At 38.3% G+C, this 16,916-nt stretch overlaps 1 protein-coding gene across 2 annotated transcripts in view; it reads right to left on the minus strand.

The window, feature by feature from the left end:
• DOCK11 (dedicator of cytokinesis 11) overlaps nt 1–16,916 on the minus strand; it is a 193,665-nt gene that overhangs the window by 46,408 nt on the left and 130,341 nt on the right. For both annotated transcript variants that reach the window (XM_060291970.1, XM_060291969.1), the window contains 5 exons: nt 15,977–16,043; nt 14,581–14,628; nt 13,108–13,250; nt 11,736–11,851; nt 9,417–9,554 (listed from right to left, as the gene is read on the minus strand). In XM_060291970.1, coding sequence (XP_060147953.1) covers nt 9,417–9,554; nt 11,736–11,851; nt 13,108–13,250; nt 14,581–14,628; nt 15,977–16,043 — 512 coding nt within the window. The remainder of the gene's footprint in view (nt 1–9,416; nt 9,555–11,735; nt 11,852–13,107; nt 13,251–14,580; nt 14,629–15,976; nt 16,044–16,916) is intronic.

Below are 16,916 nucleotides of genomic sequence, written 5' to 3' on the forward strand. Positions count from 1 at the left end.
TATGTTGTTTTTCTCCCTACATTCCAGCTAAACCGGGCCTTGCAGTTCCCAGAATTTCAAGCTCTATCCCAACTCCAGGCCCTTGCACATGCTTGTGCTTCTCCCTAGAATGTTCTTCCTTACGCTTTTCAAACAGCTGGCGCCTTTTCATATTTCAGGTCTCATTTTAAAAGTGACAAACCTATCTAAAGTAAGGTAACTCCCACAAATCATTATTCTCTATCTCAACACCTTGGTTCCTTCCTAGAATTTGTGACAATTACTGTTTTATTTACTTGTTTATTTTCTGCCCCACCCTCCTTACCCACTGAAAGCTTCATGAAGGCAGAGACTAGGCTTCCAGGCTACTTTTTAAAGAGATTTTCCCCCACCCGCAACAGTTTTCTTAATAAAAATCTAATTATGGTGCTTTCATGCTCCCTGATACCTAAAAGATGAAGTCTAACTCCTAAGATGAGGACATAATCATCTGGTCCCCATCGACCTCTTCAGTCTCATCTCTTGCTGAGTCCATACTAAATCCTAACTCCAGTGCTGCAGAGAAACTTTTGCTAAATTAGTGTTTCCCGTCCTTCTCCTATTCACCCTCAGTTCTCTGTATAGACTTCTTTTAGACTAATGGTATTTGTGGATGTGCATCAATGTGTGTGTGTGTTCCCCTCTCCTGGACAGTAAACCCTCGGACTGTATCCCTGAAACAATATCTGACATCAGTAAGTACCTACCCAGTAACTGTTCGTTAAATGAATTATTTCTGAATCTCTTTCCCTTAGTTTCTCGTAACATGCTTGCACTGAACTCAGTTTTCCATTTATTTCTTTATCCAAAAAACTGTATTACAGAGAGGACTGGAGTTGGCAGTGTGAACACAGCCTGCAGGGAGTTAGTGCACCACGGCTGGCCAGGAGGGAGTCCGGGTAAAAGTCTGAACCTGCCGAAGAGGCAAGAGACTTTTTCTTCCCTCTTTGTTTCCTGGTGCGCAAGGAGAGCGGATTAAGAGCGCTGCTTAAAGGAGCTCCAGAGACGGGCGCGAGCGGCGGCTAAAAGCACGGACCCCAGAGACCGGCATGAGACGCCAAGGCTGCTGCCGCCGCCACCAAGAAGCCTGTGTGCGAGCACAGGTCACTATTCACACCTCCCTTCCGGGGAGCCTGTGCAGCCCGCCACTGCCAGGGTCACGGGATCCAGGGACAACTCTCCCGGGAGAACGCATGGCGCGCCTCAGGCTGGTGCAATGTCATGTTGGCCTCTGCCGCCGCAGGCTCGCCCCGCACACCGTGCTCCTCCCTCCCCTCGGCCTGAGTGAGCCAGAGCCCCCGAATCAGCGGCTCCTTTAACCCCGTCCTGTCTGAGCGAAGAATAGACGCACTCCGGTGACCTACACGCAGAGGCGGGGCCAAATCCAAAGCTGAGCCCCTGGGAGCTGTGAGAACAAAGAAGAGAAAGGGAAATCTCTCCCAGCAGCCTCAGGAGCAGCGGATTAAAGCTCCACAACCAACTTGATGTACCTGCATCTGTGGAATACCTGAATAGACAACGAATCATCCCAAATTGAGGAGGTGGACTCTGAGAGGAAGATTTATGATTTTTTTCCCCTTTTCCTCTTTTTGTGAGTGTGTATGTGTATGCTTCTGTGTGAGATTTTGTCCGTATAGCTTTGCTTCCACCATTTGTCCTAGGGTTCTATCCGTCCGTTTTTTTTGTTGTTTTCTTCTTAAAAATTTTTTTTCTTAATAATTATTTTTTATTTTAATAACTTTATTTTATTTTACTTACTTTATCTTCTTTCTTTCTTTCCTTCCTCCCCCCTCCCTCTCATAACTTTATTTTATTTTACTTACTTTATCTTCTTTCTTTCTTTCCTTCCTTCCCTCCTCCCTCCCTCTCTCTCTCTCTTTCTACTTTTTCTCCCTTTTATTCTGAGCCGTGTGGATGAAAGGCTCTTGGTGCTGCAGCCAGGAGTCAGAGCTGTGCCTCTGAGGTGGGAGAGCCAACTTCAGGACACTGGTCCACAAGAGACCTCCCAGCTCCACATAGTATCAAATGGCGAAAATCTCCCAGAGATCTCCATCTCAACACCAGCACCCAGCTTCACTCAACGACAAGCAAGCTACAGTGCTGGACACCCTATGCCAAACAACTAGCAAGACAGGAGCACAACTCCATCCATTAGCAGAGAGGCTGCCTAAAATCATAATAAGGCCACAGATACCCCAAAACACAGCACCAGACATGGACCTGCCCACCAGAAAGACAAGATACAGCCTCATCCACCAGAACACAGGCACTAGTCCCCTCCACCAGGAAGCCTACACAACCCACTGAACCGACTTTAGCCACTGGGGACAGACACCAAGAGCAACGGGAACTACGAACCTGCAGCCTGCAAAAAGGAGACCCCAAACACAGTAAGTTAAGCAAAATGAGAAGACAGAAAAACACACAGCAGATGAAGGAGCAAGATAAAAACCCACCAGACCTGACAAATGAAGAGGAAATAGGCAGTCTACCTGAAAAAGAACTCAGAATAACGATAGTAAAGATGATCCAAAATCTTGGAAATAGAATAGACAAAATGCAAGAAACATTTAACAAGGACCGAGAAGAACTAAAGATGAAACAAACAATGATGAACAACACAATAAATGAAATTAAAAATACTCTAGATGGGATCAATAGCAGAATAACTGAGGCAGAAGAACAGATAAGTGACCTGAAGATAAAATAGTGGAAATAACTACTGCAGAGCAGAAGAAAGAAAAAAGAATGAAAAGAACTGAGGACAGTCTCAGAGACCTCTGGGACAACATTAAATGCACCAACATTTGAATTATAGGGGTTCCAGAAGAAGAAGAGAAAAAGAAAGGGACTGAGAAAATATTTGAAGAGATTATAGTTGAAAACTTCCCTAATGTGGGAAAGGAAATAGTTAATCAAGTCCAGGAAGCACAGAGAGTCCCATACAGGATAAATCCAAGGAGAAATACGCCAAGACACATATTAATCAAACTGTCAAAAATTAAATACAAAGAAAGCATATTAAAAGCAGCAAGGGAAAAACAACAAATAACACACAAGGGAATCCCCATAAGGTTAACAGCTGATCTTTCAGCAGAGACTGTGCAAGCCAGAAGGGACTGGCAGGGCATATTTAAAACGATGAAGGAGAAAAACCTACAACCAAGATTACTCTACCCAGCAAGGATCTCATTCACATTTGATGGAGAAATTAAAACCTTTACAGACAAGCAAAAGTTGAGAGAGTTCAGCACCACCAAACCAGCTTTACAACAAATGCTAAAGGATCTTCTCTAGGCAAGAAACACAAGAGAAGGAAAAGACCTACAATAATGAACAGAAAACAATTAAGAAAATGGGAATAGGAACATACATACCGATAACTACCTTAAATGTAAATGGACTAAATGCTCCCACCAAAAGACAAAGATTGGCTGAATGGATACAAAAACAAGACCCATATATATGCTGTCTACAAGAGACCCACTTCAGACCTAGAGAAACATACAGATTGAAAGTAAGGGGATGGAAAAAGATATTCCATGCAAATGGAAACCAAAAGAAAGCTGGAGGAGCAATTCTCATATCAGACAAAATAGACTTTAAAATAAAGACTATTAGAAGAGACAAAGAAGGACACTACATAATGATCAAGGGATTGATCCAAGAAGAAGATATAACAACTGTAAATATTTATGCACCCAACACAGGAGCACCTCAATACATAAGGCAAATACTAACAGCCATAAAAGGGGAAATCGACAGTAACACATTCATAGTAGGGGACTTTAACACCCCACTTTCACCAATGGACAGATCATCCAAAATGAAAATAAATAAGGAAACACAAGCTTTAAATGATACATTAAACAAGATGGACTTAATCGACATTTATAGGACATTCCATCCAAAAACAACAGAATACACATTTTTCTCAAGTGCTCATGGAACATTCTCCAAGATAGATCATATCTTGGGTCACAAATCAAGCCTTGATAAATTTAAGAAAATTGAAATTGTATCAAGTATCTTTTCCGGCCACAACGCTATGAGACTAGACATCAATTACAGGAAAAGATCTGTAAAAAATACAAACACATGGAGGCTAAACAATACACTACTTAATAACGATGTGAAGAAATCAAAGAGGAAATCAAAAAATACCTAGAAACAAATGACAATAGAGACATGATGACCCAAAGCCTATGGGATGCAGAAAAAGCAGTTCTAAGAGGGAAGTTTATAGCAATACAAGCCCACCTTAAGAAACAGGAAACATCTCGAATAAACAACCTAACCTTGCACCTAAAGCAATTAGAGAAAGAAGAACAAAAAAACCCCAAAGTTAGCAGAAGGAAAGAAATCATAAAAATCAGATCAGAAATAAATGAAAAAGAAATGAAGGAAACGATAGCAAAGATCAATAAAACTAAAAGCTGGTTCTTTGAGAAGATAAACAAAATTGATAAACCATTAAAAAACGGAGAAGACTCAAATCAATAGAATTAGAAATGAAAAAGGAGAAGTAACAACGGACACTGCAGAAATACAAAAGATCATGAGAGATTACTACAAGCAACTCTATGCCAATAAAATGGACAACCTGGAAGAAATGGACAAATTCTTAGACATGCACAACCTGCCAACACTGAATCAGGAAGAAATAGAAAATATGAACAGACCAATCACAAGCACTGAAATTGAAACTGTGATTAAAAATCTTCCAACAAACAAAAGCCCAGGACCAGATGGCTTCACAGGCGAATTCTATCAAACATTTAGAGAAGAGCTAACACCTATCCTTCTCGAACTCTTCCAAAAATAGCAGAGGGAGGAACACTCCCAAACTCTCCCAAACTCTTTCTACGAGGCCACCATCACCTTGATACCAAAACCAGACAAGGATGTCACAAAGAAAGAAAACTACAGGCCAATATCACTGATGAACAAAGATGCAAAAATCCTCAACAAAATACTAACAAACAGAATCCAACAGCACATTAAAAGGATCATACACCATGATCAAGTGGGGTTTATCCCAAGAATGCAAGGATTCTTCAATATACGCATATCAATCAACGTGATACACCATATTAACAAACTGAAGGAGAAAAACCATATGATCATCTCAATAGATGCAGAGAAAGCTTTCGACAAAATTCAACACTCATTTATGATAAAAACCCTGCAGAAGGTAGGCATAGAGGGAACTTTCCTCAACATAATAAAGGCCATATATGACAAACCCACAGCCAACATCGGCCTCAAAGGTGAAAAACTGAAAGCATTTCCACTAAGATCAGGAACAAGACAAGGCTGCCCACTCTCACCACTCTTATTCAACATAGTTTTGGACGTTTTAGTCACAGCAATCAGAGAAGAACAGGAAATAAAAGGAATCCAAACCAGATAAGAAGTAAAGCTGTCACTGTTTGCGGATGACATGATACTATACGTAGAGAATCCTAAAGATGCTACCAGAAAACTACTAGAGCTAATCAATGAATTTGGTAAAGTAGCAGGATACAAAACTAATGCACAGAAATCTCTGGCATTCCTATACACTAATGATGAAAAATCTGAAAGTGAAATCAAGAAAACACTCCCATTTACCATTGCAACAAAAAGAATAAAATATCTAGGAATAAACCTACCTATGGAGACAAAAGACCTGTATGCAGAAAATTATAAGACACTGATGAAAGAAATTAAAGGTGAAACAAACAGATGGAGAGATATATCATGTTCTTGGATTGGAAGAATCAACATTGTGAAAATGACTCTACTACCCAAAGCAATCTATAGATTCAATGCAATCCCTATCAAACTACCACTGGCATTTTTCACAGAACTAGAACAAAAAATGTCACAATTTGTATGGAAACACAAAAGACCCCGAATAGCCAAAGCAATCTTGAGAACGAAAAACGGAGCTGGAGGAATCAGGCTCCCTGTCTTGGGACTATACTACAAAGCTACAGTAGTCAAGACAGTATGGTACTGCCACAAAAACAGAAATATAGATCAATGGAACAGGATAGAAAGCCCAGAGATAAACCCACGCACATATGGTCACCTTATCTTTGATAAAGGAGGCAGGAATGCACAGTGGAGAAAGGACAGCCTCTTCAATAAGTGGTGCTGGGAAAACTGGACAGGTACATGTCAAAGTATGAGATTAGATCACTCCCTAACACCATACACAAAAATAAGCTCAAAATGGATTAAAGACCTAACTGTAACGCCAGAAACTATCAAACTCTTAGAGAAAAACATAGGGAGAACACTCTATGACCTAAATCACAGCAAGATCCTTTTTGACCCACCTCCTAGAGAAATGGAAATTAAAACAAAAATAAACAAATGGGACCTAATGAAACTTCAAAGCTTTTGCACAGCAAAGGAAACCATACATAAGACCGAAAGACAACCCTCAGAATGGGAGAAAATATTTGCAAATGAAGCAACCGACAAAGGATTAATCTCCAAAATTTATAAGCAGCTCATGCAGCTCAATAAGAAAAAAACAAACAACCCAATCCAAAAATGGGCTGAAGACCTAAACAGACATTTCTCCAAAGAAGATATACGGACTGCCAACAAACACATGAAAGAATGCTCAACATCATTAATCATTAGAGAAATGCAAATCAAAAGTACAATGAGATATCATCCACACCAGTCAGAATGACCATCATCAAAAAATCTAGAAACAGTAAATGCTGGAGAGGGTGTGGAGAAAAGGGAACACTCTTGCACTGCTGGTGGGAATGTGAATTGGTACAGCCACTGTGGAGAACAGTATGGAGGTTCCTTAAAAAACTACAAATAGAACTACCATATGACCCAGCAATCCCACTACTGGGCATATACCCTGAGAAAACCATAATTCAAAAAGAGTCATGTACCAAAATGCTCATTGCAGCTCTATTTACAATAGCCTGGAGATGGAAACAACCTAAGTGCCCATCATCGGATGAATGGATAAAGAAGATGTGGCACATATATACAATGGAATATTACTCAGCCATAAAAAGAAACGAAATTGAGCTATTTGTAATGAGGTGGATAGATCTAGAGTCTGTCATACAGAGTGAAGTAAGTCAGAAAGAGAAAGACAAATACCGTACGCTAACACATATATATGGAATTTAAGAAAAAAAATGTCATGAAGAACCTAGGGCTAAGGCAGGAATAAAGACACAGACCTACTAGAGAATGGACTTGAGGATATGGAGAGGGGGAAGGGTAAGCTGGGACAAAGCGAGAGAGTGGTATGGACATATATATACTACCAAACGTAAAACAGATAGCTAGGGGGCAGCAGCCGCTTAGTACAGGGAGATCAGCTCGGTGCTTTGTGACCACCTAGAGGGGTGGGATAGGGAGGGTGGGAGGGAGGGAGACGCAAGAGGGAAGAGATATGGGAACATATGTATATGTATAACTGATTCACTTTGTTATAAAGCAACAACTAACACACCATTGTAAAGCAATTATACCCCAATAAAGATGTTAAAAAAAAAGACAAATGTATAAACTCAGTCCTTAAAAGCCCCTGCAAATAAAGACTTCAGAAAACTCTTCTGAAAAAAAAAAAAAAAAAAAGAGTCATGTACCAAAATGCTCATTGCAGCTCTATTTACAATAGCCCAGAGATGGAAACAACCTAAGTGTCCATCATCGGATGAATGGATAAAGAAGATGTGGCACATATATACAATGGAATATTACTCAGCCATAAAAAGAAACAAAATTGAGCTATTTGTAATGAGGTGGATGGACCTTGAGTCTGTCATACAGAGTGAAGTAAGTCAGAAAGAGAAAAACAAATACCGTATGCTAACACATACATATGGAATTTAAGAAAAAAAATGTCATGAAGAACCTAGGGCTAAGGCAGGAATAAAGACACAGACCTACTAGAGAATGGACTTGAGGATATGGGGAGGGGGAAGGGTAAGCTGTGACAAAGCGAGAGAGTGGTATGGACATATATACACTACCAAACGTAAAACAGATAGCTAGGGGGCAGCAGCCGCTTAGCACAGGGAGATCAGCTCGGTGCTTTGTGACCACCTAGAGGGGTGGGATAGGGAGGGTGGGAGGGAGGGAGATGCAAGAGGGAAGAGATATGGGAACATATGTATATGTATAACTGATTCACTTTGTTATAAAGCAACAACTAACACACCACTGTAAAGCAATTATACTCCAATAAAGATGTTAAAAAAATTGTATTAAACAATGGCAATTTAGAGCTTCCCTGGTGGCGTAGCGGTTAATAATCTTCCTCTTAATGCAGGGGACATGGGTTCAAGCCCTGGTCCGGGAAGATTCCACATGCCGCGGAGCAACTAAGCCCCTGCACCACAACTACTGAGCCTGCGCTCTAGAGCCTGCGAGTCACAACTACTGAGCCCACGTGCCACAACTACTGAAGCCCGCACACATGGAGCCCATGTTCCGCAACAAGAGAAGCCACCACAATGAGTAGCCCGCGCACCGCAACAAAGAATAGCCCCCGCTCGCCTCAACTAGAGAAAGCCCGCGTGCAGCAACAAAGACCCAACGCAGCCAAAAATTAAAAAAAAAAGAACGTCAATTTAAAAATAAACCTTCAAGATCACCTAATTTTTATATCAATTAAACCCTGTAAGTTGCCATACAAATAGTGACAAAAAAGTTTTCCATGCTCAGCTATCCTATTACAAAAATCGGTTAACTGAATTTGTCTTGTTGGAGTTACACATACTAGAGCGGAGGCCTAGACTGTGCCTTTCCCTAATTTTAACTCCATCTTGGTTCCTGATGCTTTTAATTATGTTTAAAAGCTATCAAAACCAGATCAGAAATAAATCTTGCTATCTGTTTCAGTCATATTTATTCCTAAAAGCCTAGTCTGAAGTTTTAGTTTAGATGAGGTAAATGGCCTGAACATTTAGAGCCCACCGATACAATTCGCACTGAAAGGAAGGATTCATTCATCTGAACATGTATTGAGTGCCTACAATTTGCAAGACATCATACAAGGCCCTGGGGTTATAAGACTTGGTCTCTGCTTTCAAAGTCCTTATACACGAGTACCCTCACAGCTTATGTATCTTCAGCATGACAATACTTTAAAAAGAAGCAAAAGAGAAGAAACACTGGCAGTTGGTAATTTTAAAATGATACTCTTCAGAAAGGAATGACAGGACAAAATAAAAAGCACGTGCTGATTTTAGGGAATGCCTGGTCAGGCTCTCTTTACGCATTTTGCTGTTCTAATATTTACAAAGGTAGGATTTAACGGCTTCCTTATCTGAGGTTTGGAGAGGTCTTCGCAATGATCCCTGTTCCCCTTTCCTTCTTGCTATGAAGCAAGGCCACTCGCAGCCACAAAGCTCTGCTCTTACCTTACTAATGAAAGCTCGCAGTGAGGCAAAGACATGTTTCAGCGACACTTCAGATTGCCCATTTTTAAGAAAAGCAAGATGAATATCAAATACTTTTTTCATTAACGGGTTGTGGCCATCATTATTTAAAAGTTGGCTCTACAAAACATGAAAAAAAAATTTGCAGAAATAGTTTATGCCGCTCCCCCTAGAATGAGAGAACAGGCTTTACCAACAACCTGTTTATCAAACCACTGCTTGAAAAGTAACAATAAAAAGTTTAACATAATCTAAAATCATCTGTGCCATCTTTCAACTTGGAAATCTCGAAATACTATATAAACTACATCTATACTTAATTCCATAATTTGAAATAGATGAAAAAAATCTTTTTCCAGTATAACACAGCAAATACAGAACTAGTATGGGAAGAGTATTTTCTATTAACCTAACCATATTGCTCCTCAATTCAGAAATCAGTAAATTAAAAATGGATACAAGGTAACCAGGCTTTGTATTTCTCTGACAAAGTAATGTAAGAATTAAGGAAAACATCAATTCCATTTTAAAAGTCTATTATCTAATTTGCTTTTAAATGTATGTTTAGTATAAGATATCTTTAGCCACTGGTGACAAATTAAACCCTCTATGAGTAGAGATAATAACAGGGATCACAATTGAACAGACTACGTAAATTGTTTAAATGTTCCTTGCAAATAGAGATATAAGAGAAACAACAAATTGTAGAGAAATATCTATTGGTTTGTGAAACTTTAAAAAAAAATGCATTGGTTAACACCTCCAGTCCTGCTCTCCTATCCCTCAAGAAACTAACTACCAGGTTACAACTTGGCCAAAAATAACAACAACGAACCAAAACAATATGCAAACCTGTAACAGATTTAATGGTAACCTTGATAGCCAGAATCCCTGAATGGTGTTTGATATTTCTGTTAGTCTACTTCTAATAAGCATGGGGTAGTGGTTAGAAGCATGGACTCTTGTGACAACTGGCCTAGATCAGAATCCTGATTCTGCTAACTAACCACCTATGTGACATTAACTTCCCTGTGAGCCTCAGTTTCCTCATTTTAAAGTGGGAAAAATAACAGTATTTATATCACGAAGCTAGTGTGAGGATTAAAGGTGAGTTCACATTTGTACTTTTAAGTTTATTAAGGTATAATTTACATACCACAAAATTTACCTATTTTAAGTACATGATTCAATTATTTTTGGTAAATTTCCAGGGTTTTGCAACCATTACAACCCAATCATTCCCATCATCTCAAAAAGATCCTTGGTGCCCATTTGCAGTCCTCTTATCCACCTCCAGACCCACGACAAAAAAGTGGGTTAATATTTCTAAAGCACTTAGGATAGTGCCTGACATCTACCAAGAGATGTATGTTAAACAAATAAGAAGTATTTGGATAGGAGGAAAGAATACAATGCAAACCTTGAGACCAAATGTCTTACTTACTGGCACAATAAAAAATGAATTCGGGTTGCATATGAATCAGAACTTAATACCTCATAAAGGGATTTTGCAGCCTATTTCTTATTAGTATCTAATTCAGTTTTCCCTGATAAGCCTCTTTGAAAAGCACAGGCCAGGTTTCCATAGTAAATCCAGAGGGCTGAAGCAATTAACTGAATTACTTAGCGAAGGGGGGAAGAAAAGAAAAAAAATCTGTATAACTCAGATGAAAAGCCAGCAAGAGTTTTCACTTTTGAGTTCTCCCACTACTGTTACCCTTCATTATAGTTATACAGTCTTTACTTTTCAAAGCACTCTCACATCCATTATCTCATTTTACACCTTCAACAACCCTGCAAGATAATTGCTTTTAATTTCTTCTTCTTCTTCTTATTTTTTAATCCTAGCAATGATGATTTGTATCGAGAGGCAAGCATCTGAGAGAAACCACCAGGCACCTGACGAGGGAAGCCAGCCAGCCGGTCTGCCTGGACATCATCTGGCTTGACAAGATACCTCATCACAACGGGTGTTTGGATAAACTGACTCAATCATAATTTGGGCTAAAAATGACTGGATATTTTCATAGAAGTGTGAAAGAAAACTGTTTTTTAAACAGGAAAATAAAAGAGAAGGGAAATTCAGGGCAAATTAGTCCAATCCTCTCATTTTATGGATGTGGCACACGAGTCTCAGTGATTTCCCAAGGTCACACAGGAGCCAAACCAGGTCTGCCATCCAAGTTTCCTGACTGCTCACTGGGGGCTTTTATACTATACTAAGCTTCGTCTGACTAATTAGTTTTTGCATAATATTTTCTTTGCAATGATACCGACTGAGCTCTAACTCTTCATGTTTACCTTGAAGCACTGGGTGAAAAATGATATGGTATCTAGTACTGTTAGGGAAACTTCAGTAGCAGTATTGCCTTCAAGAAGTGCCTGATGGAAAATGTCTGCTTCAGTTGTTGCAGAACCTGGGATTTAAAAACAAAGAAAATTAAAACTGCCCAACACAGAGATTCACGTAACAGTTTTGAATGATTTTCTCCTCCGAAGACTCAGAGAGAGAGACAAACACAAAGAAAGCAGGCTTTCAATACCTGCAGACTTAATGAGTTTCACTGTATTTACTCCTTAATCAAATATGGTCTGGGTTAATCAATTCCACTAATTTTTACTTCAGCTCTGTATCAACAGCTCTGCAACAAATAATTAGGTGCCCCCTTCTTTGGAGACAAGATTTCAGTGATGAACTATGGTGATGTAACCAGGAAATAACGCAGGAAGCATTTTAGGCTGTGCTGTTAATTATGTGTGCAAAAATGAGAAACTCATAGAAATGCAGCTACATTACATACAGTGGCGCCCTATGGCCAGATGTTTTCAATGATGCCAATGGTATGAGACGTTTCTAAATCAGGAGGAAAACAAAGCATCTGGGCCAACTGAAATACATAGGTTCATTATACTGATATTTTTACAAGTGACAAAGAGCAAAGCTGAAGGCTGTAAGACTTGCATTTTTTTAAAGGTCTTGACTCTATTAGCTCAGGTCCATCTGCTCAAGACATTTGCTTTTATTATTAGCCCTATCGCAAAGCCAGTTCTGCTGGCTTCCTTTTATGCAATCCCCAAAGGACTGTGTGGAAATGAACGTTTATCTCACTCTTTGACTTTTTTATTAATATTTGTTTCTCAGAGGATAGCTTCCATTTATATAACCCTGTAGCTTCCTCCTTGTCCTATTCGACTTGTCAGTACTTCAACCTGTGTGAAATACATCTTTGTCAAAATACTATTTACAGTTCTTTGATTCCTGCGGTCAGCTCAGCATGGATAATCCCTTAAGATCACTGAATGAACAATAGTAACTCTAAACAAATATTATACATACTATTATATCAAGATGCCGTTATTTGCATTAAAGTAGGAATAAAGGATATCGAATGTAAAGTAATATAAGAACAATAATTCAAAGGGAAAATTAACTTCCTTGATATTGAACTAAGAAAAAAACCCATCATTACCTAAAATTGCTGAAAAATCCATGCATATCTTATCATATATTCACATATGATGAAATGACTGTTCATAAACAGAGATATGCAATTGTATCTATGTATGGGAAATGATTACCAATTGTATTGGAGATTTAAGCCAGTACTTCTTTAAGATTAAATAGTATTAATATCTGTTTCAAATGGGTACCCTACACACATTTTTCACTTACTGTGATTAAGTGTAAATGAACTTTCCAGGCTACTAAGATGCTGAAGCCGGGCCTGCATTATTCCTGATCTGTTTCGAAGAGCTGGCATGGTTTGCGATTTTCGGTCTATTCCGAAGTGTTTTGACATCCAGGCATCATGCACCCTAAAATAAATGTTAAAGTTAGGAAATGGAGCACTCTGAGAATACATCTCAACGTTAGATTTTTTAAACTAATAAATGACGAGGTTTCCACATAAACACTGTGTTATGCTCAGTATTTACTTGGCTTCAATGAGGCATCACTGGAAATTGTATGAAGCTTAATGTATATTTAAAATAGTTTATACTATACGAATACAAGTAAGGAATTTAGAGGGAGTTTCTTACTTCCCTTCTTCTTCTCAAAAATATCAGAGTGAAGTGGACAACACTCCAGTAAGATCCAGTCTTCTCTCAGGAGGTAAGGAAAGGCAAGAGTCAGAGAAAACAGTGAGAGGGATACTAGGAGTTGACGTAAGGTGGAAGAATTCCTGGCGTTAGATGTTTAAGAATGAGTGCCTATCTAATCTGTTTCTGGACCCAAGTTAAACTTGGAGCAGAAATTTTTACTCTATAAACATGTCTATTTGCACATTTTTCTTTGTTTTCCTTTAATTTTAAGGTTCCATTAAAAAAAATTACAACCGGGTAATACAGGAACTAAGGAAGAAAAGGAGTTTGTCTATCCTCTAATAAACATAGAGGGTGGGTCAGCAGAATCTTAGAGGTTAAGGTTCATGGTGGTAGTTACCATACTAGGTCTAAACCAGTTCCCAGTGCTGGGAAGACAGTGGAAATCATCCCTTGAATTATTAGGATGTTCCAGAGACTCAGCAATAAACCCCATCCAAACAGCCTCTTTAGTTTTTGGAAGTGCCATGGAATTTACTTAGAAAAAGAATTCTATTTGAATTCCTTTAATGACTAACTCTACCCCTGAAATATATCTTATTGAAATAAGTAATCTTTTCCTTACAGTTCCTCAAACATTTCCTTAAGTATTTATTTCACTAAGACTTACACAGCAAAAAGAAAAAATAAATAATATATAGTGCATGTCCTAATTGCTGTCGGGGATTTCTATTCACGTTAGTAACTGAGGTGAGTACTGACAGGTTGTAGATAAAAGTACAGATCTTACAGTTGTCCTCACTTTACGATTTCCTGCCTTCCCCTTGATCTAGCCCTTTCTCACATCCTTCAGAAGAGACAAGCATCTGTTCTAGGATTAGAGCAGAAACTCTGCATATCAGTCTAACGATTACCCTCTGGAAAACTTTAAAAATGTTCACATCAGATTAATTTCAACTTTGAGTTGACACGCATTAACTAAATCATGGGTATCTTAATGTCAACTCAAAATGAATCATCTAGGTTATACATGGCATAATTAAGGCTGCCCTCTGTGGGAAGAGAAGAAAAAAAGTGGAAATTGCAGTGCTATGGGAATTACCTTGCTATGTTTCTTTTCCCCATATATCTAAAGTGAAACAAACATACTCTAGAAAGAAAAACAATAGCATGTTAGTAAGATATTACCATACTTTGCATTTTAACAAGTAATATTTGAAAATTCATGTGTCACAAAGAACGACCCATTTAAAATCATATTACAATAATGTTTCGGTATACAAAAATAAATATACAAATAACTACTTGCCATATTCTATCTTTCTACATTTATCTGCTACAATTACATCAACACCAAAAAGCTCCATGTCTTCATATACAATTCTAATGACGTATTTTTTTTAAAAAACCGTCAATGCAAATCATCCCTTGTACTTTATAGTGTGTACCACACCAAAGGTCTCTAGCACAGTCAGTAACACCTAAAAAGGTTCTTAAGCAATTGGGGCAATTGCTATATTTTTTATAATGGCATTAAAATACTTTCTAGTATGGAAAATCTCAAACACATACAAAAGTAAAGAGGACAGCAAACTAAATCCCACATACCCAGCACCCACCAGCTTCAACAATTATCAGCTCATGGCCATTCTTAACTTATACCCCAAACAGGTCCCATGCTCTCCCTCCACACTCCCTACCGCCTTTATTTTTTTAAAGTAAATCCCCAACATCATATATTTTCATTAGTAAACATTTCAATATAATTAGAGTAGTTTCTTTAATCATAACTTTTATTTGCTGACATTTTCTGCAAAATTTTGAAAGACTTTACTAAGTTTTTATGCATAGATTACCCTCTTTGTGTTTTGGTAGACACACACGGTATCATATATGTGTACTATTTATTTAGAAATTTCTTACATTTCATTCTAATTTTTCTTTTAGCTTTCAATAATGACGTAAAAATAGCTCAGCATACAATATAGGACAATTTCCAACCTCCACCTAGGAAAAAGGCTAGATTTTTTTCCCTAAGGACCTTGCAATGGAGATATATATATATATATATGGAAATATATACATATATGCATTTCTGAAGTGAGTAGAATTACTCAACTCTACATAAGAGTACAAATTCTAAATTCCAACATTTAAGCTGCTCCATTAAGCCAGCATCTGCTCTAAATGAATGATTTAGGACAGCTGATGCCACTTCCAGTTTTCCAGATCACAGAAAGACTCCTGATGGTCTGCAAGGATGCACTATTATTAGCTAGAGTTTTCTATAATATCACAAGTATTTCATCTCCATGTTTTTCTTCTATGTGTGAAGAACCTGTACATCAGCCTCTAAACTATCAAAATAGTTTAACATTTCCTACATTATTAACAAATATGCTGTTGAAAACAGAAAGGGGGTAATATTTTATTATGTATAAAAATTAAGCTCCCAAAAATAAGAGGAAATTTTATGAAAATAAGTTAATATAACTTACTCTAGAAGTATAAGGATGTTTATGAGCTCCTGAGGAGATACCTTATTCCAGTAAGTTAAGAGTGTATCTGAAAATGGAATGAATAAAGTGTTACGTCTTGAGATAGCATAGATCTTACAGCAAATAGCGCAGTGAACTCCAAAGTACCAATAACTTAGTTTCAGCAACCATTAACTCACAGCCAATTCTGTCTCATCTATATCCTCTCCTCCTATCTCATCTCACTGCCCAATACCCACACTGTATTCTTTTAAATTAATCCCAAATATACCTTTTAATCTGTAATTATTTCAACTTCAACAATTATTTTTATGTATTTTATAAACGTTCTTTTGGATGGCTTATCATCCCTGAAGACAGAGGAAGGGAAGTAGACCTGGGATTTTTAATAAGCTTCCTAAAATTTTATGCAAGATGGTGCGTTTAAGTACACTTTTCGGAAGGTAGGGTCAAGCACCTTCGCCTGCTACTCAAAGGGCTCTGCGAACCAAACAGTCTGAGAACTTTAAACTTTAGAGGAAGAGACTGATAACTTTCTTTTTCCTCTTTGCCTTCGGATTATCAACCTTGAAGTCCTGGCAATATACAAACATACACACACATTAATGGAACAACTATTTCAGATATAAATGTCCCTTAAACCTATCACATATACTTCTCTTTGGAGCTGTTCCTTTTTTTTTTTTTTTTACTTCAAAAACACTCATGGAGACGTTTTTAAAAAGAAAAATATTGCCCTCACTTAACTTTCCATTCCTTTCTTATCCTGTTCAGATATAGCTAATGGTGTCAGCAGGTCCGCTTCTAAATTTAAAAACCTGGTAGGGATCGCAAAAGTAGGCAATGACGGGGCTTCCCTGCTGGCGCAGTGGTTGAGGGTCCGCCTGCCGATGCAAGGGACGCGGGCTCGTGTCCCGGTCCGGGAAGATCCCACATGCCA

The sequence above is a fragment of the Globicephala melas genome, chromosome X (genome assembly GCF_963455315.2).
Source record: "Globicephala melas chromosome X, mGloMel1.2, whole genome shotgun sequence".
NCBI classification, from domain to species: Eukaryota; Metazoa; Chordata; class Mammalia; order Artiodactyla; family Delphinidae; genus Globicephala; species Globicephala melas.